This window comes from Sceloporus undulatus, chromosome 1 (genome assembly GCF_019175285.1).
Source record: "Sceloporus undulatus isolate JIND9_A2432 ecotype Alabama chromosome 1, SceUnd_v1.1, whole genome shotgun sequence".
Taxonomy (NCBI): Eukaryota; Metazoa; Chordata; class Lepidosauria; order Squamata; family Phrynosomatidae; genus Sceloporus; species Sceloporus undulatus.
In genome coordinates this window covers 358,431,528-358,451,333 of record NC_056522.1, presented here as the reverse complement: position 1 = coordinate 358,451,333, position 19,806 = coordinate 358,431,528, and the positions used below count along the sequence as shown (strand labels likewise).

The 19,806-nt window shown below is 39.9% G+C and overlaps 1 protein-coding gene across 4 annotated transcripts in view; it reads left to right on the top strand.

The window, feature by feature from the left end:
- The window catches only part of BCL11B (BAF chromatin remodeling complex subunit BCL11B), a 174,135-nt gene that overhangs the window by 152,768 nt on the left and 1,561 nt on the right, over nucleotides 1-19,806 (top strand). For 3 of the 4 annotated variants that reach the window (XM_042445484.1, XM_042445485.1, XM_042445483.1), the window contains one exon: nucleotides 11,564-14,791. In XM_042445484.1, coding sequence (XP_042301418.1) covers nucleotides 11,564-13,575 — 2,012 coding nt within the window. In that variant the 3' untranslated portion in view covers nucleotides 13,576-14,791. Of the gene's footprint in view, nucleotides 1-11,563; nucleotides 14,792-19,806 lie in introns of those variants that run through there. The other variant, XM_042445486.1, reaches the window with a different exon arrangement.

Sequence of the window (19,806 nt, the reverse complement as noted above, 5' to 3'; positions counted from 1 at the left end):
AATAATTTGAGCAATCCCCCCCCCCATGCGAGAAACTGTTGCAAGCTGTGAAGTTTTCAATGACTATTCACAATTCGGGACATATTGTGTCCAAAATTAGCACTTTTCTGTGCAAGAAGCAGCATTTTCTGTATAGGAAACAGCATTTTTGCACAGAAAATATTATTCCATGTACAGAAACAGAAATTACTATTTTGTGTTGTTTATAACATGTTGCACACTACCTCGATTCTCATTACTGGGAAAAATGTGGGGTATAAATGAATAAAATAATAGTATTTAGTGCATATAAAATTACCTTTTTTCTGCAAAAAATTAAAATATACCGTGAATTTTGACCAGAATAAATCCTGATCTGCAAAGATTCCCATATGTCCAAGAGCCTCTCCATCTGAGTTTCCAGACATTTAAGGGGGATGTTTAATGAACATTTTCAAAATCCTTTTAAATATTCTTTCGTCGCTAAGGGATACACTACCACTTAAACTTTAGATTTGGGGACAAAAAACATTTATTTTAGAATTTCTTTCAGGGCTGGGGGGCAGCAGAGGGGGACAGACCCCATGGGATCCAAGGTATCCCAGTTACCTCTGATAGCTGCCCACTCCAATCTAAAGGACCCTCCTAACAATTTTCATCCAGGTTAAAATTACCGAATTTACCACAAAATGATATATATCAACAATTTTCTAGGGGCTTGTACCTACTCTCCAGACAGCAGGGGAAAAGATGGTCTTTCAGTTTCCCCCAGCGGTGGTTGTGCAGGTCCATTCTAGGTGGCATCAACTCTTCTATCCTAAACCATTTTTGAGTTCATATGCATCAATCAATGCTTTTCAATATGGCAGAATGCCTTGTGAATCCCAAGGGAATTTGTGGACTCACCCCCTGAAGTCAGCATCTTGATGTCTTTAACTGACATGGCATTACCAAAAGGGGGAAAAGGCAGTTGAGAAGTAGGTGCCTTATTTGGAGGAGAAAATGCTCTCTGGAAGTTTTGTTAATAGAGAATTATATCTCGTATCTCAGTGGTCCATTAGGAAGAAGCAAGTGACCTTCTGTGTTACAACTCAGTAACAATGATGGGAGATAATTATGATAGCCTTTTAATGTAACCAAAAAGTTGCCACACAGTTTTTGAAGTTCACCAGATGATGATAGTGATGGTTGTCTCTGTTAGCCCTAGTTATGTTTAAATTCTGGTAGTCGTGCTTTCTGTTTAATGCATCCTGTTCTAGTTAATAATAATCTTACATTCAGGTATTGTACATATTGCTGTATGTTTATGATGTGGATCATTTACTTCTGATACTTAAGAGTAAGTGGTACATCTCTTTTGTTGTTTTGTATGACACAGATGTATTTGAGGCATCAGAAGTTGAGATTCTAAGTTACTTATGAAGGTTTATAATCTTCAAAGAATTAGCTAGGTAAATATTTAGCTCCCCTAGTTTTTTATTGATTAGGAAATATGAACTCTTTTTACCATTTCAATTCCTTTCTCTTTAATATCAACTGGTCTTATGAGAAGGCTTGTTAAATCAGTGCTTTCAATTAAAGCATTTTAATTCAATAATAATTCAATTAAAGGTGTGTTTTCATTGAGCATCCACACAGGCCATTATTGGAGGTATTACAATACAAATACATAAGTGGAAGCAATTATTTAAATGCTTGTTATTGGGTGAAAAAGCAGTGGAAAGAGCTATAGAGGAAATGGATACATGCCTGCTTCTGAGAGTTAATAATAATAAACATGTCCTTGGTTTAAAATCTGGCAAGATATTATTTTACTGAATTTCTAAAACTATACTGAAGCAGATTTAAAATCCCTTATGCTTTTATTGCCTGTGTTGCAGCTTTGTAAAAGAGCCAAAGAAAAGGGTTTTAACATTTTTTCCCTAATGGTGGCTGGTGGAAAGAATGGGGAGAAACATGATTGTACACTTCCTAATGGAAGCATACCTGTGATTAGTGGCTGTCAATTTCTTTCCTGGGAAACCTTCTTACACATATTTACATAAATTAGAATCAACTGTACATGTGCTAATTAGGAGTCCTTTAAAAATTCTAAGAACAGTAGAAATTAATAACCCTTTTGTTATTATACTATCTTGCCTGTATTTTGAATGAGGTTTTTTGGGGTGTGTGTAAGTCTCTTTTTATATATAAAGAACTTTATTTTATATCTACATACATTATATCTATTTTATATCTACAAAGACCTTATGGCAACAATAACAAATCTTCCCTATCAAATAATGACCAATTACCCTTGCCCCAAGCTACATGCTTTCTACCACACACATACTTCAAACAATTGCAACTTAGAGGGGAACTGAGCTTTACTTTGGCTGAATATCTATGAATGCTTCAAAACTTCCTGTTTCAGCTTTTACATCTAGATGTAGGACAGTAGGAATTTGACTGTCCTGATTTGGTAGAGATAGTCTCAATTAATTCTCTGTCATCCCACTTTTTCAGCTGCATATAAAATGTCCCAGTTTGTCTCTCATCCTCCCGCTTTCCTTCTTGTTCATCAAGTTAGGGCCTGTACAGACAGGCCAACATAAAGCTGATTCTGGTCACTTTGGAGGTATGCTGTTTAAATGACACACGTATCTTAAGATGCCAGAAGCTGAGCAAAAGCTGCACTCCAGCCCTTAGGACTGGAGCATGGCTTCTGGCCTGTTAGGACATATGCATCATTTAAACAGCATACCTCCAAAGTGACCCGAAGCAGCTTTATTTTGGCCTGTCTGTACAGGCTCTTACTTCCATTTATATAAACTGAATTCAAAATGCCAAAATAGTTTGCACTAAATTCATTCAGCAGCAGGAGAGAAGGGGAGTGGGTGGAATCTTGCCCTTCCCAAGGAGGCTCAGGTAAAGGAAAACTGCTGCACTTCTCCTAGCTTGTGTGTTCTTCCTCATGAAAATTTTTTTGCCTTCTTAACCAAATTCTGATGTCATTTGGGCACTTGTGTTCCAATCTTCATCTATTAAATTCTGAACAGTGTGCACACAGGCGGATGAATACCACAAGTCTGAGGGCTGCATAAATTTGTCATTGCTCTTTAGATGGTCTCCTTACTTTGTCACATCCCCAGTCTTCCCAATTATTTTTTTAAAATGTTTAATTTTCTTTACTGTCAGATTATTTTTAAAGAAGTCCTTCTTGTGGCCCTAAAACAACTGTGCTCCCACTTTTCACAAGAGGATGCAGGGGAAATTCGAGGAAAGAAGGAAGGAAGGAAGGAAGGGAGGAAGGAAGAGAGGAAGGAAGGAAGGAAGAGAAAGGGAGCCCCCAAAGCAGCCTTAGCAGACTACCATGAGTCCTGTAGATCACAACTGTCCTCACCTGTTGCAGTACATGAGAATGTTGTACTGATCTTGCTTCTTCTCTATACAGTGGTACCTCGGGATACGAATTACCCAGCTTACGAATTTTTCGGGATACGAATAAATCCCATAGGGATTTATTGTTTCGGGTTACGAACGTTTTCCCATTAGCGCCTATGGCAATTCGGCTTACGAAGGTTTTTCGGGTTACGAAATTAGCCGCGGAACGAATTAATTTCGTAACCCGAGGGAGCACTGTATTGTATCCTAGCTCATGATCAGTGTTCCATTCTTGCAAATAGGCACAATATGTGTTCCTTATAACAATGTCCAATCTTGACCCGGGTAATATACACCCTTCATGTATAGCCAGCAGTAAGGAATGCGGTCCAACAACATCCAGAGGGGTCACACAATTTTCATCCCTGATGTATAGTCCCACCTTTTTGGACTGGTAATAAAAAAGTTCTTCCAGGCCTAGTCTGAAACTTGGAAATATTATGTCAAAAGTGGGGGAGGTGTTTGGGGGTGTAGTAGTCTAGAAAAGAAGAGTTTTCCAAACTCTGGAGTTGGCTTCCAGTCCAAAGAGATTGTTGGCTATGGTTTCTATACATAATCTATCTGCTTAAAATCCTGGTAGATTATTGCACAACATTTTTTGCCCAATCTGAGTAAGGGCTGGGAACAGGCTTGAACAGGTGTTATCACACAGAAAAACACCACTTATGATGCTGGGCGACCACAATCTGTCTCCCAGCCGCACTCGTGTGGCTGGGAGATGGGTGGTGGTTGCCCAGCGGCATAGGTGGCGTTTTTCTGTGCAATAACATCCATTCAAATGCCATGTGATAATCTCCTTTCTTGGAGTGCTTTTCTTTTCTCTCTCCCCCCTCCCCACCCCAAATGTTGTATAAACACTATTAACTATTATCTATATAAAAGAGATTTGACTTGCATAAACATTTGTCTATACATGGATCCACAGCAGCAGGAATAGGTCAGCCAAGAGCAGAACAAAGTCAGAATAAAACAGGCAGTAACTACAGTGAAAGAAAGACATGTGGGTTAGACATCAGAAGCTCTGAACACTGGAATTTGCCCTACCTTTTTTGGTGATTGCCCAGTGCAAAAATGGCTTCAAACCCAGAACAAAGCCACAGTGAGAAGTTGTGCGTGGGAGTACTAACTTCAGCTTTTGCTTGGCTTTGTACCTTTTTTTCTTTAAAAAAAAGCACATTCACATTTTAAGTATAATGTTGTCCATCACAGAGCAAGGAATAGAACAATTGTTTATTTTCATATAAAAAAAAACCCCAACCCACCCTGCTCTCAGAAAAGGCAGGTGGGATCCCCAAATGCATAACCTGTAATTACTTACATAGGTTTAAACTATGGGCTGTTTGAAGGCTTGTTATTTAATCTAGCAAGATCCATCCTTAAAGACCCTAAGTACTGCACAAAGTAATTAATGATGCTAGTCTATGTTCCAAAAATGAAAAATCTTTTGGGCAAAGGGTTAGTATGACCCACATAATTACTCTGCTGGTAGATTGATAGAGACCCTTTAGCAAGTGAGCGTTATTGTCCAACCTTCTGTTTGTAAAGTTTGAGGTAAGAGGAAAGCATGGAGGGGATGGTGAACTCAGTAGGTCCTTGGTACTGTATTCACTGGGGTTTGATTCCAGGATCCTCCATGGATACAAAAATCTGTGAATGCTGAAATACTATAGAAAATGGTATAGTTAAATAAATGGCAAAAATCAAAGTTTGCTGTTTGAATTTTTTTGGAGGGAGGAATATTTTTGAGCCTTGGATTGTTGAATCCATGGATGCAGAATCTGTGGATACAGAGGACCAACTACATGCATGCTGCATCTTAGCTGCCCATAGTAGGATAGCATGGTTGAAATATTTACCTTTTACTTTAAAGAAAAATCTTTGGACTTTTGATTCCAGCACTGGCTGTGTCACTCTGAATTGTTGAAATATGCTTTGTACCATTATACATTGCAGGAGAGGTTTAGAATTTATTCTGCTAATGGAGCTGGAAGTTGATGGTAAAGAGAACCAGTGGACTTGTTATTAATACTGTTGTTAATTCCCTTTTAAAAAGTGTATTTTTAAAATGGATGTTAAAATATGCATAATAGGGTCTTCTCGGTGGCTGTTCTTAAGTTCTGGAATCTCTTTCTAAGAAGGCTAGGATGGACCCTTCTTTACTGTTGTCTTCTGACAAAGACTTTTTTTTTATTCTCACAGGCTTTTGAGAACTGTACTTCTTTTTAAAAATGCTTTTTAAGTTTTAAGCAATTTTTCAATTTTTAATAGCTTACTTCTATTTTAATGTTGGTTTTTGGTTTGTACTTGCTTTAATTTGTAAATTACCTGAGTCCTGGTTTTGGGGAAAGGCAGTTGTTTGTTTGTTGTTGTTGCTATTAAATAAAAATACAGGAATGTGCATCAGAGGCCTAATGTAGAACCAGGCTGGTGTAGTAGTTTTGAGCATTGGACTAAGACACTGAGAGGCTAGGTTTCAAGTCTTGGCTTGGCCATATAAACCCAATGGGTGAATTTGGGCAAATTGCAGTCTCTCAGCCTCAGGAGAAGGCAATGGCAAACCTCTTTTCAAGAAACTTGCCAAGAAAACAGGTTTGCCTTAGGGTCACTGTAAGTTGGAAATGAGTTGAAGGCACACAACAACAATGGAGCCCACATCTCCCATATGATCATATGTTTGCAATGGACCATTGCATATAGAAGTATCTACAGATTAACACAAAATAGAGTTTCAAGAAGATACTTTTTTGGATCACAAAGAAATCCCCCAGTCAACATGGCTACAATAAACTCATAGTGTGGATCCTTATGTGGGCAAACTATCTCACTCTTCATACAAGAGAAAAGTATCAGAAGTCTTGGGACAACCTTGTGAACACCTAAGAGGGAACTGAACAGGCTAGGTGGGCATAGGATGCTGAAAACAGGGAGGGAACACAAAACCAGATAAAGGGGTAGAATAGAGTATTTTTGAAAACTTTTTTGAACACTGAATGTGAGCAATCCAACCCCAACATTTTCCTGCAGATCTCTCTTCTGAAAGTAGGAGTGATTCACACTTCTTTTGCCCATTTAATGCATAATGGGTAAAGCCACATTAAGCAAGGTAGCTATATATCATCAAAACTTATCCTTTCAGCAAAGTGTTTTTCAGAGTAGACCCACTGTATTTTTAATTCATGGACACCACTTTATAGCCCTCTTGGACCACTCCTGAGCATTTTAAATAAGTACTTAGCAAGTTTTCACATATAAAAATGTTCGAAGTGATTCTTCAAAGACTTTTTGACATTGTTTTGTTCTTAAAAGTGAGCATTCACACCGCTCGGGGCAACTTGGAGGCAAGATAACCATGAAGTGATAATATGGAAATGAACATTTTATTTATTTTTTATTTTTATTTAAGTGTAGAAAAAAATAAAGGGGAGTCTAGGGAGAGCCTCTGAGGACTGCAAAAGCAAAGCAGGGAGGAGAAATGTGTGTGTGTATGAATCTGTCAGAGCCTTGGTAGCTAAGTAGCCTGCAGTCAGTTTTGCCATTGTGAACAAGGGGTTGCTGAACAGAAGAGTTTAGGGGCTCATGCAAAATAGAAAAAAGCGAAATAGAAAAAACAAGACAAAGGAAAGAACCGCTACTGTTATGACTGATAACTTGTCATATCTGCATCTTATGCCAGTAACATACACTAATAAGCTGATTATGAAAGGGAGTTAGGAAGGAGAAGTGAAATGGATTCATTCTCTTGCTTGTATTTTCACAGAGATGAAATATTTTATATGTAGCATTTTATTTTATTTTTTAAAAAAATATACACCAAAGCATCTTGGCTGCATGGGGAAAAATGCAAGTGCTTAGCCAGCTGCCATTTTAAGGCTAATTTTTATTTTTAAAGTACCCATTAGTCTGAGCTTAGCTCATAACACATTTTTATGTCTGTCTGCTTTTCTTGAGGTAAACCTTTTTTCCTGTTAAGTGTAAGTGTTTCAAAGGGTGAGTGGGCTGCAATTCCTCTATTAGGTATGCCAGCTTTTAAGGATGTTGAGGGAAAACAGATAAATAAAATGTTCTCTTTGTGACTGTTAAGATGGGAAGATTCAATCATCTGTGGGTAATCGATCAATTAATTATCTTGGGGCAAGAAGAATGAGGTAAAGGGTGCTGAGCACTTTTTAATTTGAAGCTTTGTGACCTTGTATGTTTCTGCTCTTCGGTTGCTGTTACATCACACTTTGAAAAAAGGGGCTTTATTAAAGTCCATTCAAGGGTGAGCTGAGGTAAAACATATTGTTAAAAAAAGGTTTTGACAGAATATGCTATATATTTTAGCCTGCCTCAATGATTTCTGTCACTTTCTATAGTACACATGGTGTTGTGTAAGAAACATAAAAGGTCTAGACTTTTTGTTGCATTTATTCTCTAGAAGGGAAAAAATATCTATAGGAAATAATAAATAGGAGCACTAACTGTTGAGTCGTTTTTGGAACTGACATAAAACACCTTCTTCTCCCTGCCAAAAGCTTCAGTTGCTATTAAGGAACACTTATATCTTGGTCTATATAGCATTTTCAGGGATTGCTGTTAGAAACCTTTTAATTGACTTGTTTTTCCTATTGTCAGTTGTATTGCAGATTGCCCTCCACAAAGATTTGAGAGGGAAGGGAGGAAGGAATATCACCGTTTCCCAGGGATATCAAGGACTGTCACAAACTATTAACTAATGTGTAACTAACATTTCATTGGCATTGGTGCTGCTTGCCAGAGTCATACTGGCTGGGGACTATGTAAGTCATGGACCCAAAAGCAACATTTTCAAGTTTAGTTTCAAGCCTTCTTTGTTCAGCCTTAATTCCTGGTGTGGGCCGGTAGATATCTGCCTTGTTAGGTGCTCACCTATATGTGTCTCAAAAGGCTAAACATCTGTCCTGCATATTTGTCCTTCTTGTGTATATATGGGTACAGTTAACCTTGAGAGCCAGTATAGTGTAGTGGTTTGAGCATTGGAATACGACAAGAATAGGGTTCAAATCTTCCCTCTGCTATGGAAACCCCCTGGGTGACGACAAGTGGAACATGAGTCAACAGTGCGATGTGGCAGCTAAAAAGGCCAATGCAATTTTAGGCTGCATCAATAAAAGTATAGTGTCTAGATCAAGGGAAGTAATAGTGCCACTATATTCTGCTCTGGTCAGGCCTCACCTGGAATACTGTGTCCAGTTCTGGGCACCACAATTTAAAAAGGATGTGGAGAAACTGGAGCATGTCCAAAGGAGAGCAACTAAAATGATGAAGGGTCTGGAAACCATGCCCTACAAGGAACAACTTAGGGAGCTGGGGATGTTCAGCCTGGAGAAGAGAAGGTTAAGAGGTGATATGATAGCCCTGTTTAAATATTTGAAGGGATGCCATATTGTGGAGGGAGCAAGCATGTTTTCTGCTGCTACAGAGAATAGGATCTGGAACAATAGATGCAAGCTATAGGAAAAGAAATTCCACCTCAACATTAGGAAGAACTTCCTGACAGTAAGGGCTGTTCGACAGTGGAACACACTCCCTTGGAGTGTAGTGGAATCTCCCTCCTTGGAGGTCTCTAAACAGAGGCTGGATGGCCATCTATCGAGAATGCTTTGATTTGGATTTCCTGCATGCAGGGGGTTGGACTGGATGGCCCTAGTGGTCTCTTCCAACTCTATTATTCTATGATTTTATGATTCTATGATCTTAGGCAATTCACAGTTTGTCAGCCTCAGAGGAAGGCAAAGGCAAACCACCTTTGAACAAATCATGCCAAGAAAACTCTGTGATACTTTCACCTTAAAGTGGCCATAAGTTGGCAATGACTTGATGGCATATAACAATAGCAGCGATTAACCTTAGTGAGTCTGGTGAGGCTCAGGGAAGAAAGCAGTCTTTAAAAGCTTGACCAAATTGACACACACACAATTTGTTGTGTTCTGACTCTTTGGGAGCAGTGCTTTTCAAGCTGTGAAGGACCAGCAATCCCCCCACCAATGTGTCAGGCATCGGTACCATATTTGGATCCACTGACTATAACTGCTAGTCCCCACAGATTGGCAGTGTATTGTTTGCAGACAAATGCTGGTCCAAAGACTCCCATTTTGAGTAGTCCTGTTCTACAATATACACAAAGCATTCAAAACAGTTCTCCCACCCTTGTCTCTGTCAACCAGGACAGAATTATGAACTAGGGATCCAGTTTACACCTGTACATTACTTCTGGTGCAGCCCTAGCATGTTAATCCCTCGCTTCCTGAGGATGAGTGAGAGATTGTTGCCTGCTCCAATCATGTGGGGGGACTCAATCTTATTTTTTCATTCTGTTTTGCCATACCCATGACAAGCTTCCATAGTTAACACAATAGGAAAAATGCCAGAACCCCCAAACACTGGTGGGAGGTTGGCAAGTCTGCCCACTTCTTTACCATGCAAGCCAGGTGGAAAAGAAAATGGTCTCTTGCTCTTTCATGCCTCTTCTTTACTGCTGCCACAGACAAATTGGAAGGAAGAGATAGTATCAAATGAATGCTTCGGAATTTGGAATGGACTTTTGGAAGCAGGGATTTAGCTATAACTAGGATTTGCCAGTAGTTCAGTCTGACAGTGGAAATGCCCACTATTAAAATTATTGTGTGCGCATTTTGTGCATTCAGGAATTATTGGGTTTCCAAGGACAGATTTTCCAGTTAGCAAACTCACATGTGTCTTCCATATTTGCCTCCTATTAAATTCTAAATCAGAATTGCTTTTCAAAATTTGAGTGCAGTTACTGAGGGGAGAAAGCAGGAGTTGACTGGTAAGATAAAAAAAGAAGATAAAACATTCTAGCTTTTCTGTATGAAATGATGATGGACACTCATACTTTCTTTTGGAACCCAGTTCAAGTACAGCCCTAATAGAATGTTGCACTGGAACATGAGAGACTCACATTCAAACACTTCTCGGAGTGTGCCAGGTGAAATCTATGAATCTCCTTGGTTTTAAACAGGAGTCTCTCCTAGCTACAGTGCCATAGTCCCCACTCAGTTTTCAGGGGCTCCACCACAGACCCATAGCTCTCCCATGGGTATAATGGGAACCGTAGCAATTGGGTCTATAGGTTTTAGTTAAGGACTGGAATCTTGTTGGTGTCTTACACTTGTATAAGTTGCCCTGTGGCAGCAGTTGGAGATTTTTGAATGGTTGCATTCAGTTCAAAGTTGCAGAAGCACACCTGTTGCATGCCAGTTGCATTCTGCATGGATGCACACTTGCATTTGGTTGTACATTAAGTTAAGGATTTGGTTTCTTGGTTCAGTTCTACAACATTATCTTTCAACACAAGGGTTGTGTAACACAGTGTGTACCTAGACAACCTAGCCAATATATTAATTAGTTTGAATAAGGGCAAAGTTCTGAGGTGTTCTGAGACTGTTTTGGTTCTAGTCTGTGTTCAGCAATATGGAATGAAAAGAAGAAGATCCTGAAGGGGCAATTGTTGCTTAATAAACAATTAAGTTATATTTCAGGATCTCAAAAGACACCTAACGTTATTTTTTAAATTTTTTAAAGATTCTTTAAAAAAAAATTCCAAAGAGTTCAACATAATATATGTGATTTTCTTTCTACCCTGTTTAATCCTCACAACAACTCTACAAGGTAGGTTAAGCCCCAGGTCATCTCATCTGCTTAATTTAAAATAGTGTTTTTAATACATTTCTTAGTTACATTTCAAGACTTCAGTGTCTTAAAATATAAAATGGTTGTTGATGACTGTGCTGGGATTTGAATGAATAATTTTGAAATAAAGTTAGAACTATTCTTCTTGCTACTGGAAGAGACTTGTTTGAATTGTATAAACTAATTTGATTTATATCCCTACTATAATATAGTATATAATATTATGTAGCATATAAATCCATAAGATTAAATGTGTTATACTTTACTGCAATTTTGTTGCTGTATCATAAACAGATTATGAATAGGTGAGAAAAATTATTTTCTTTTTGTAATAAAGATTCATAAAAACAAATAGAAGTACTGTATAATAACTATTTGGGGGAAATGTGTGTTTGAAGTTTTCCTCTTTTGTTACTTTTCTGATTGTTTTTCTTCTCTCTCTCTCTCTCTCTCTCTTTCCCTTTTCCCCTTTCTTCTTCCCATTATGTAGGTAAAGATGAGCCTTCAAGCTATATTTGCACAACATGCAAGCACCCTTTTAATAGCGCTTGGTTCTTGCTTCAGCATGCCCAGAACACACATGGATTCCGCATCTACCTGGAAACAAGTCCTTCAAACAGCTCCCTTACTCCACGCATCACCATCCCTCCTCCTCTGGGACCCGAGACTGTTGCACAGTCCCCGCTGATGAATTTTCTTGGCGACAACAACCCCTTTAGTCTCTTACGAATGACAGGTCCCATCCTGCGTGATCATCCTGGCTTTGGTGAAGGTCGGCTCCCCAACACACCTCCCCTCTTCAGCCCACCACCTCGTCATCATCTGGATCCACATCGCCTTAGTGCCGAAGAAATGGGGTTAGTTGCCCAGCATCCCAGTGCCTTTGACAGAGTCATGCGTATAAACCCCATGGCAATTGAATCGCCAGCGATGGATTTTTCCAGAAGGCTTCGAGAACTGGCAGGGAACAACTCCACCCCTCCACCAGTCTCTCCTAATCGCAACAACCCTATGCATCGCTTGTTGAATCCTTTCCAGCCAAGCCCTAAATCTCCTTTTTTGAGCACCCCGCCCTTGCCACCAATGCCCCCGAGCAGCACTACGCCTCCTCAGCCTCAGGCTAAAAGTAAGTCCTGTGAATTTTGTGGGAAAACATTCAAGTTCCAGAGCAATCTCATTGTCCACCGGCGCAGCCACACAGGAGAGAAGCCCTATAAATGCCAGCTCTGTGACCATGCTTGTTCCCAAGCCAGCAAGCTAAAACGCCATATGAAAACACATATGCACAAAGCTGGGTCCATGACGGGAAGGTCAGATGATGGTCTGTCTGCTACAAGCTCCCCTGAGCCTGGCACAAGTGAACTCACTGGAGAGGGACTAAAGTCTAGTGAGGCAGACTTCAGGAATGAGAGCGATCCTTCTCTAGGCCATGATAATGAAGAAGAGGAAGAGGAGGAGGAGGAGGAGGAGGAACTGGAAAATGAAAGTAGACCCGAGTCGAGCTTTAGCATGGACTCAGAACTAAGTCGTAACCGAGAGAATGGTTCCAAGTCGTTGCCAGATGAAAAGTCACTTGTCCTGGGAAAAGTGATAGAGAATGTAAGCCTCGGTACCATCCAGCAATACAGTGACATGCTGGCTGAAAAGCAGAAAAGGGGTGGCTTCATGAAGAGGTCTTCAGATCAACGGGATCTCTGCCCTCGAGACCTTTGTCAAAGAGACACAGGTGACGAAGACTCAGTCGCTGGAGAACTTGATCGCACTGAAGAAGGGACCGTCAATGGTAGAAACTTTGGTCCAGGTGAGCCCTTTCCAAGCCTGTTCCCCCGCAAGCCCACCCCCATCACAAGCCCCAGTTTAAATAACTCATCAAAAAGAATAAAGATAGAAAAAGATCTGGACTTGCCACCAGCAACAATAATACCTTCTGAAAATGTTTACTCACAGTGGCTGGTAGGTTATGCAGCATCAAGGCACTTCATGAAGGATCCATTTCTAGGATTCACAGATTCCCGACAATCCCCCTTTGCAACTTCTTCTGAGCATTCCTCAGAGAATGGAAGCCTGCGTTTCTCCACTCCACCAGGTGATATGCTGGATGGCGGTCTCTCAGGGCGCAGTGGGACAGCAAGTGGAGGCAGCACGCCCCATATCAGTGGACCTGGCCCCGGTCGACCCAGTTCAAAGGAAGGACGGCGGAGCGATACTTGCGAGTACTGTGGCAAAGTCTTTAAGAACTGCAGTAACTTAACGGTGCATCGCAGGAGCCACACAGGAGAGCGGCCTTACAAATGTGAGCTCTGCAACTATGCATGTGCCCAGAGCAGTAAGCTGACACGTCATATGAAAACACATGGCCAGATAGGGAAGGAGGTCTACCGCTGCGACATTTGCCAGATGCCCTTTAGTGTTTACAGCACTCTGGAGAAACACATGAAAAAGTGGCATGGTGAACATTTGCTGACAAATGATGTCAAAATTGAGCAGGCAGAAAGAAGCTAAGGCCTCCGCTGGGTTAAAATCTGGGGTCTAGGTAACATTTAAGTTGTACAGTTTTAACTATTGCCAACTAAGAAAAAGCTGACCTAACTTGCCTCCATAAACATAACTTAGCATAACTATGGCAGGTGCCAGAATTTGGCACTTAAATATAACCTGTGTCTACAAAGCTCTATTAAACCTGAGGATTGGTTAAGGCAGTAAAAATTGTGAAGCCTTTTAACTGTGCAATAATTTCTGTATTTATTCGGTTATTTTGTATTTTTTTTTAATTTTTGGCATGTGCAGGTACTTTTTTTTTTTAAAAAAAATACTTTTTCTGTTTTAGATTTCCTTTAAAATTTTGTTGGATATCCCATTCTAATTTTACCCAGTAGTAACCTGAGATTATTTGCATTGCAGGGGGAGATGCATATCAATTTAAATTATAATTTTAGAGGGCCGCTGCTTTGTTGAAATTTATGCTAAGCATGTGTAATTTCTTGTGAAGAAGCCAACATTTTTAGTAATAATTTTCTATTTCCAAATTCTTTTTTTTCTCTCTCTCTTTTTGCTGTCCTTTAAAAAGAAAAGAAAGAAAATCTTTTGAAAATTAGAAAATATAAAATAGAACCGCGGATAACAATCTTTAAAAAATGTAGCACTTTCTTTTTGAATTTGGATCTGTTATGTAGCACTGATGATGTCACTAAAATAGAGGCCTTTATAAGAAAAGAACATTTTCTTTACACACTTCCAGAGCAGAAGTTGTGAGCACTGAAAAGAAACGGGCATAGGTGTTTTCTAAAGGCAGCTATAGTCATACAAGCGATAGCAAGAATTGTGCATTATTAGTAGGGTATTTGTTTCAGATGCAAACTAATTTTCATCATTCTGCCATTTTAAATTAGTTCCTAAAATAAAGAGAACTTGAGAACCTTGACAGTAAGCATGTGCAAATATTAGGAAGCATGACAGAAAGGAAAGCTTGCTTGTTTTTCTCATAGGCACCATTTATGCTGGTGCCTTGTCCTATTAAATATTATGCACACAAAAATTGGAGTTCTCACTTGATGGTCTGAAAGGGGAATCACAGCTATAACTAATCATTCCTTAGGAACTGGAGTAATGGACCAAGTCATGTTTTATACTGACTAATAAGTCTGTGTATGTGCAGCTATATGGATGTACATAGAAGATACTGGCTAAGGCGGGTTACACACCGCCATTAAAGTACATGTGAAGCGCGTACTAGGGTTAAGGAGGTGCGGTGCTTCCGCACCTCCTTAACCCTAATACGCGCTCTGTGTGTAAAAAATGACGGCGGCTGTTCCAGATGGCCGCCGCCATGAGGACATCACGGCCACGCCGCCTCTATATGGAGTGGCATGGACGTGACGGCCTCGCTCCACGCCAGGGCGCCTAGTGCGCCCTTAGCGCGGACCAGGAAGGAGCTCCATTTTGGAGCTCCTTCCTGATTTGCGGCGCCGCTTTGCGTTGCTGGGCGCAGCCTTCAGACGGCTGCGCCCAGCGAAGCAAGGGAGAAAAGGGCCAAGCGGCCCCTTTCTCCTCCTCCCCGCCGCCGCGGGGTGTCCTTGGGGCTTGAAGCCCCAAGGACACCCCTTTTCAGAGGCTGGATCGGGGCTGTGGCATGAAGTTGCTGCGGCCCCAATCCGGCCAGTAAAGGGGCGGCTGCATACCACCCATCTGTACAGCCCCTTAGGTTTTTTTTTTCAATAACACTTCTCCCAACTCCCTCCATGTGGAGACTGGAGTCAAAAAGAAGTTCTGTAAAACAAACAACATTTGAAAAACAAAAACAAATATATAGCCCAATTAATCATGGATGTTTTCTTAATCAGAAAACACAGCAGTAGGAGATGTTAATCCTTGTGCTTGTTGATGCTCTAGTAACATAAACCTGTATAAAAATCTCCTGTTCTAGCTCGATCAGTAGAATGAACAAAACAAACCATTTGTTATATACTGTATTCTCTTTAAAAAAATTAGCAGTTTGTAATTCTTGCATATGTGGATGAAAACGTGAAGATTTATATCTCCAATTACTGCTGCATGGCAGCTGGTTAGCACCCATACTAATTAACAAGTCTATACATAAACAGAGTTCTGTAAGGGTACTCATATTGGGGTAAGACTAGATGTTCACTTCATATATAACATGCAGAAGAAAAGCTGTGTATTAATTGTCATTGGAACTGGGGAATATAAAAGAACTGTTTTCTTGGGTTTTTTTTTTTTTAATTTGCTGATTAACCCAGATTATTTAGAGTAGTTAAAACAGAAGGGCCAACAAAGAGCTCCAAACACATCAGTGATCTGAGCATTAAAGTGGGATATTTCCTTTCACTGTAAGTGGAAAGTGGTATACATTGGGGCAGAAAATCATACTTTCACAGGTTGAGCATCCCTTATCAGGGAATCTTAAATACTCCAAAATCTAAAATTGTCTACATGTTTGGCTAAGGTAATGATACCTTTGCTTTCTGATGGCTCAATGTGCACAAAATTCATTTTATGCAAACATTATTAAAATATTGTGCATAAAATTACCTTTAGACTATGTGTGTAAAGTGTACATGAAACAAATAAATGTCATATTTAGACTTGGGGCCCATCTCCAAGATCTCATTATGTATATGCAAATATCCCAATAAAAATAATAATCCAAAACACTTTGGACCCAGGTATTTCAGATAAAGGATACTCAACCTGTATATGCTGGCAGTATCTGTACAGAGAGTGACTGCTGAAGAAGGAGAGTTTAAGCTGTAGCAGAAAGCTCAAGGAAAATGTTGGCCCATGTTGCAGCTGCTGTGAAAAAAACATATTTCATGTTGGGGATCATGAGAAAAGTAATTGCAAATAGAATTGCCTGTATTAGGATGCCTTTATACAAAACAGTGGTGCATATATGTGTAGAATACTATGCACTGTTCTGGTTATTGAATCTCTGAAAGGATAATGTAGAGCTGAACAAATACAGAAAGGAGAACCAAGATGATCAAGGTGCAGGAACAACTCCCCATTGAGAAAAGGTTATATTTAGGGCTGCTTTAGTGTAGGAAAAGAAGATTAGCAAGGGAGACACAACAGAAATGGATCAAGTTATGTGTGGCGTGGAGACAGTGGACAGGAAGGTATTTTACTCCTCTCTTGATATTAAAAACTGGGGTCATCCAGCAGAGCTTAACAGTGGGAAGATTCAGGACAGATAAAAGGATGTAGTTCTTCACACACAGTTCTTCATTGTTAAACTAGGGACCCAGATGAAGTGCTGGCTACCAACCTGGTTGGCTTTAAAGATACACTTATGACAGATGAAGCTATCCATAGCTGCTAGTCATGGTGACTATTGCCTTCAGTATCTGAGAAGGAATGTCTCACAGTATCAGTTCTTGGAAAATATGAACAAGTGAGCATTCTTGCACTGGTGGCCTCTTTTTTAATATTTTCATAGGCACTTGGTTGATCACTCTGCATGTACACCTTTGATCTGATCCAGAACAGTTCTTATTTATCAAGTTTTCCTCTGTTAATTACAGATGGAGGTGATGGTTTCTTTGGAACACAATCAGTTAAGAGGAGAGGCTTCTGTTTTCCCAGTTTGATAAGAGCAACCTCATTTCCACCCATGCAGTCAGGCAGAATGTTTACATATGATGGTCTTAGTAGTATCAGTTGGAATCTTTTATCTAAAGGGTTCTTGTATGTAAAGTGGGGCAGATTAGTCTGGTCACACTGAAGGAAAGGGAAAACATAAGTTATTCTCTCTGTGTATGTTGTCTTCAAAGTTAGGGTTTGTTCCACAAATGCACATACATGCTGGCTGTAGTTAAGTAAAGGAAAACCTGATTGGTCACTGCATGTTAAATATTTACTGAACATCTAGATTGTCCTGACTCTACTGAATTGAAAATGAGTCTTTTGCTGCCATAAAAATCTAACAAATCGTGATAAGAAAATTGCAACTCTCCTTACAGAACATAGATCAACGAGGCCATTGAGCCACATCACATCCTTCCCAGAGCCCAATGGCTAATCTAATGTGAATGGCAATTCGTTCCCTAGTCCAGTTATGGCAGTAGCATGAAATCTAGAAAAGTAATTTATCCCCTATCCTGAACTTCATTGTTTCAAATAATTTGCCAGCATCAGTGCTCCTAATATTTCTATGAGGCACTCATGGATCACTTTGATACATTCAGGCATTGTATAATTATAATTTCCTGTGGGGAGACAGTGTGTCTGGGATGAATGATGCTGGTTCCACACTTGCATCTCCTGTTCACCCTGCCATCCCTCCATCCATGTGGTGTCGCTAGCTAGGGTGTCACCCAGTGCAGAGGGTGTTACCCAGGAAGGGTGTGTATTCACTCCGCCTGCTGCTCAGTAACTGGGATTCCTCAGGAAGAAAGCCTGGCGATGGAGCAGCCAGGAAGGGTGAGTGTTTGCCTCTCCTCTTTTCCAGTGCTGAGCTTACTCCCTAGGGAGAAAGCCTGATGACGGAGCAGTTGGCAAGTGTTAGTATTTGTCTCTCGTGCCAGCCTAACTGGGTGTCACCCCATGTGGCCCGCATTCCCTGCATCCCTCCCAGTGACACCGCTTATGGTATGGAATCCTAGTTGTGCAGGATTCTAAATGGGATGTCTCACATGCATGAAGCATGCATCCCTCTGTAGATAAGCATCCCTAACTTGTGGATGATAGGGCACTGTAACCATTGGAGATGTGAAGCTGGGACTGATGGGCATAATCTTGGTCCCTCCATCCACACAACCTGTAATCACTTGTACAGCTGAGCTCATCTTATACATCTGTCTTTTAAATGGCTACTTTTAAAGAGTAGCATATTTAACAAGAAGAATTTGTGGGCTCTAATTATAAACTGCCCAATATTCAAGTGATAATCAACTGGCAGAACACCTTGTGGTTGTCTTACTAGAGAGAAACTAAATGCAGAGCACCAGCCACCAGAAGTTTACTTTTCTGGTTGGCTATCTGTGGTATAAAAGCAGAGACTTGGCAAGCCACAATACATGGCTGGTAGGTTGTAGACAGTTGGTGAATATTAATTGGTGCAGATCTTTTATTTAATGACATGCTGATACCAGTAAATAAGGTGACAATAACTATAGGCTGAACACTCATTGAAATGTTTGTTAGGAATATCTGCTATCTCAGGATAGGAATGAGAACAGAATAAAACACATGTACCTCTCTATTTGCTTATTATGTGACCTCAGTTTATACAGGAATGTGTAATTTGCTTAACTTTACAGTTGTGAACCTGGCCTTAGTCTAAATATACTAACTGCCTATATTATACTCTACCAAAAGCAACAGAGATCAGCAAGGCTAGTATACTATTCCCAAGTGCTAGGCTAGCGTCCATGTGGCATTTTTGCCATTAAAATGAACTATTCTCAAATAATGCACAGTTGTGTTATTGTAAAGAAAATAGATCAAGATCAACAAACCTTGCCCTTTTAGAATAGTGCCACTGAAATAGACTGTAAATATTGACATGTTGTATGTTTAAGAAGATTCTGTGAATTGCAGCCTCAAAAAGGTGAAAACACAAAGTTTCAATAAACTCTTATTTGGAATTACAGAAATTGAATCCTATAAAAATAAGGCTTTAGGTGCAAGAACTCTTAAATACTTGATCTAAAAGCTGAATTCGCCTTTGACATTCTAAATTAATTTGGACAGGGGCTAAATTAGCATATTTTGAAGTTAATATTTTTAACTTTATTTCCCCTCATTCGTTTCCATTCTGCATTTATTCCAGTCATGTTTTATATATTGCTTAGGGGTATTGGATATCTTTGCTTATATAAAGTCTCTTATTCCAGTAGCTTGCATAATACAGAACATTTTCAGGCCCTTCTGAAACCTCCTTTGAATTTAATGGAAGACACCAGATCACTTTGGTGTTATTTCTGTTTGAAATTGTTACTCAGCGGCCCTTTTCCTCTTGAACTTCAACATAGTGAAGTCAGTGGAAAGACCACTATTGACTTACTGCTTGCAACATTTTTGGAGAAGAAATAGTATCTTGTATAATTAAAATATGACAGCTCAAGCTGATCAACAAGGAATATTGTAAGGAATTGTGGAAACTGTGATCCAAAAAACATCTACAAAAAAAACCTATAGTGTCCCGCAGGTTACCTCAGTGGTGGCTATCAAGTCAGTGGGATGATTAATCTGCTTTGGATTTTAGCCAAACTT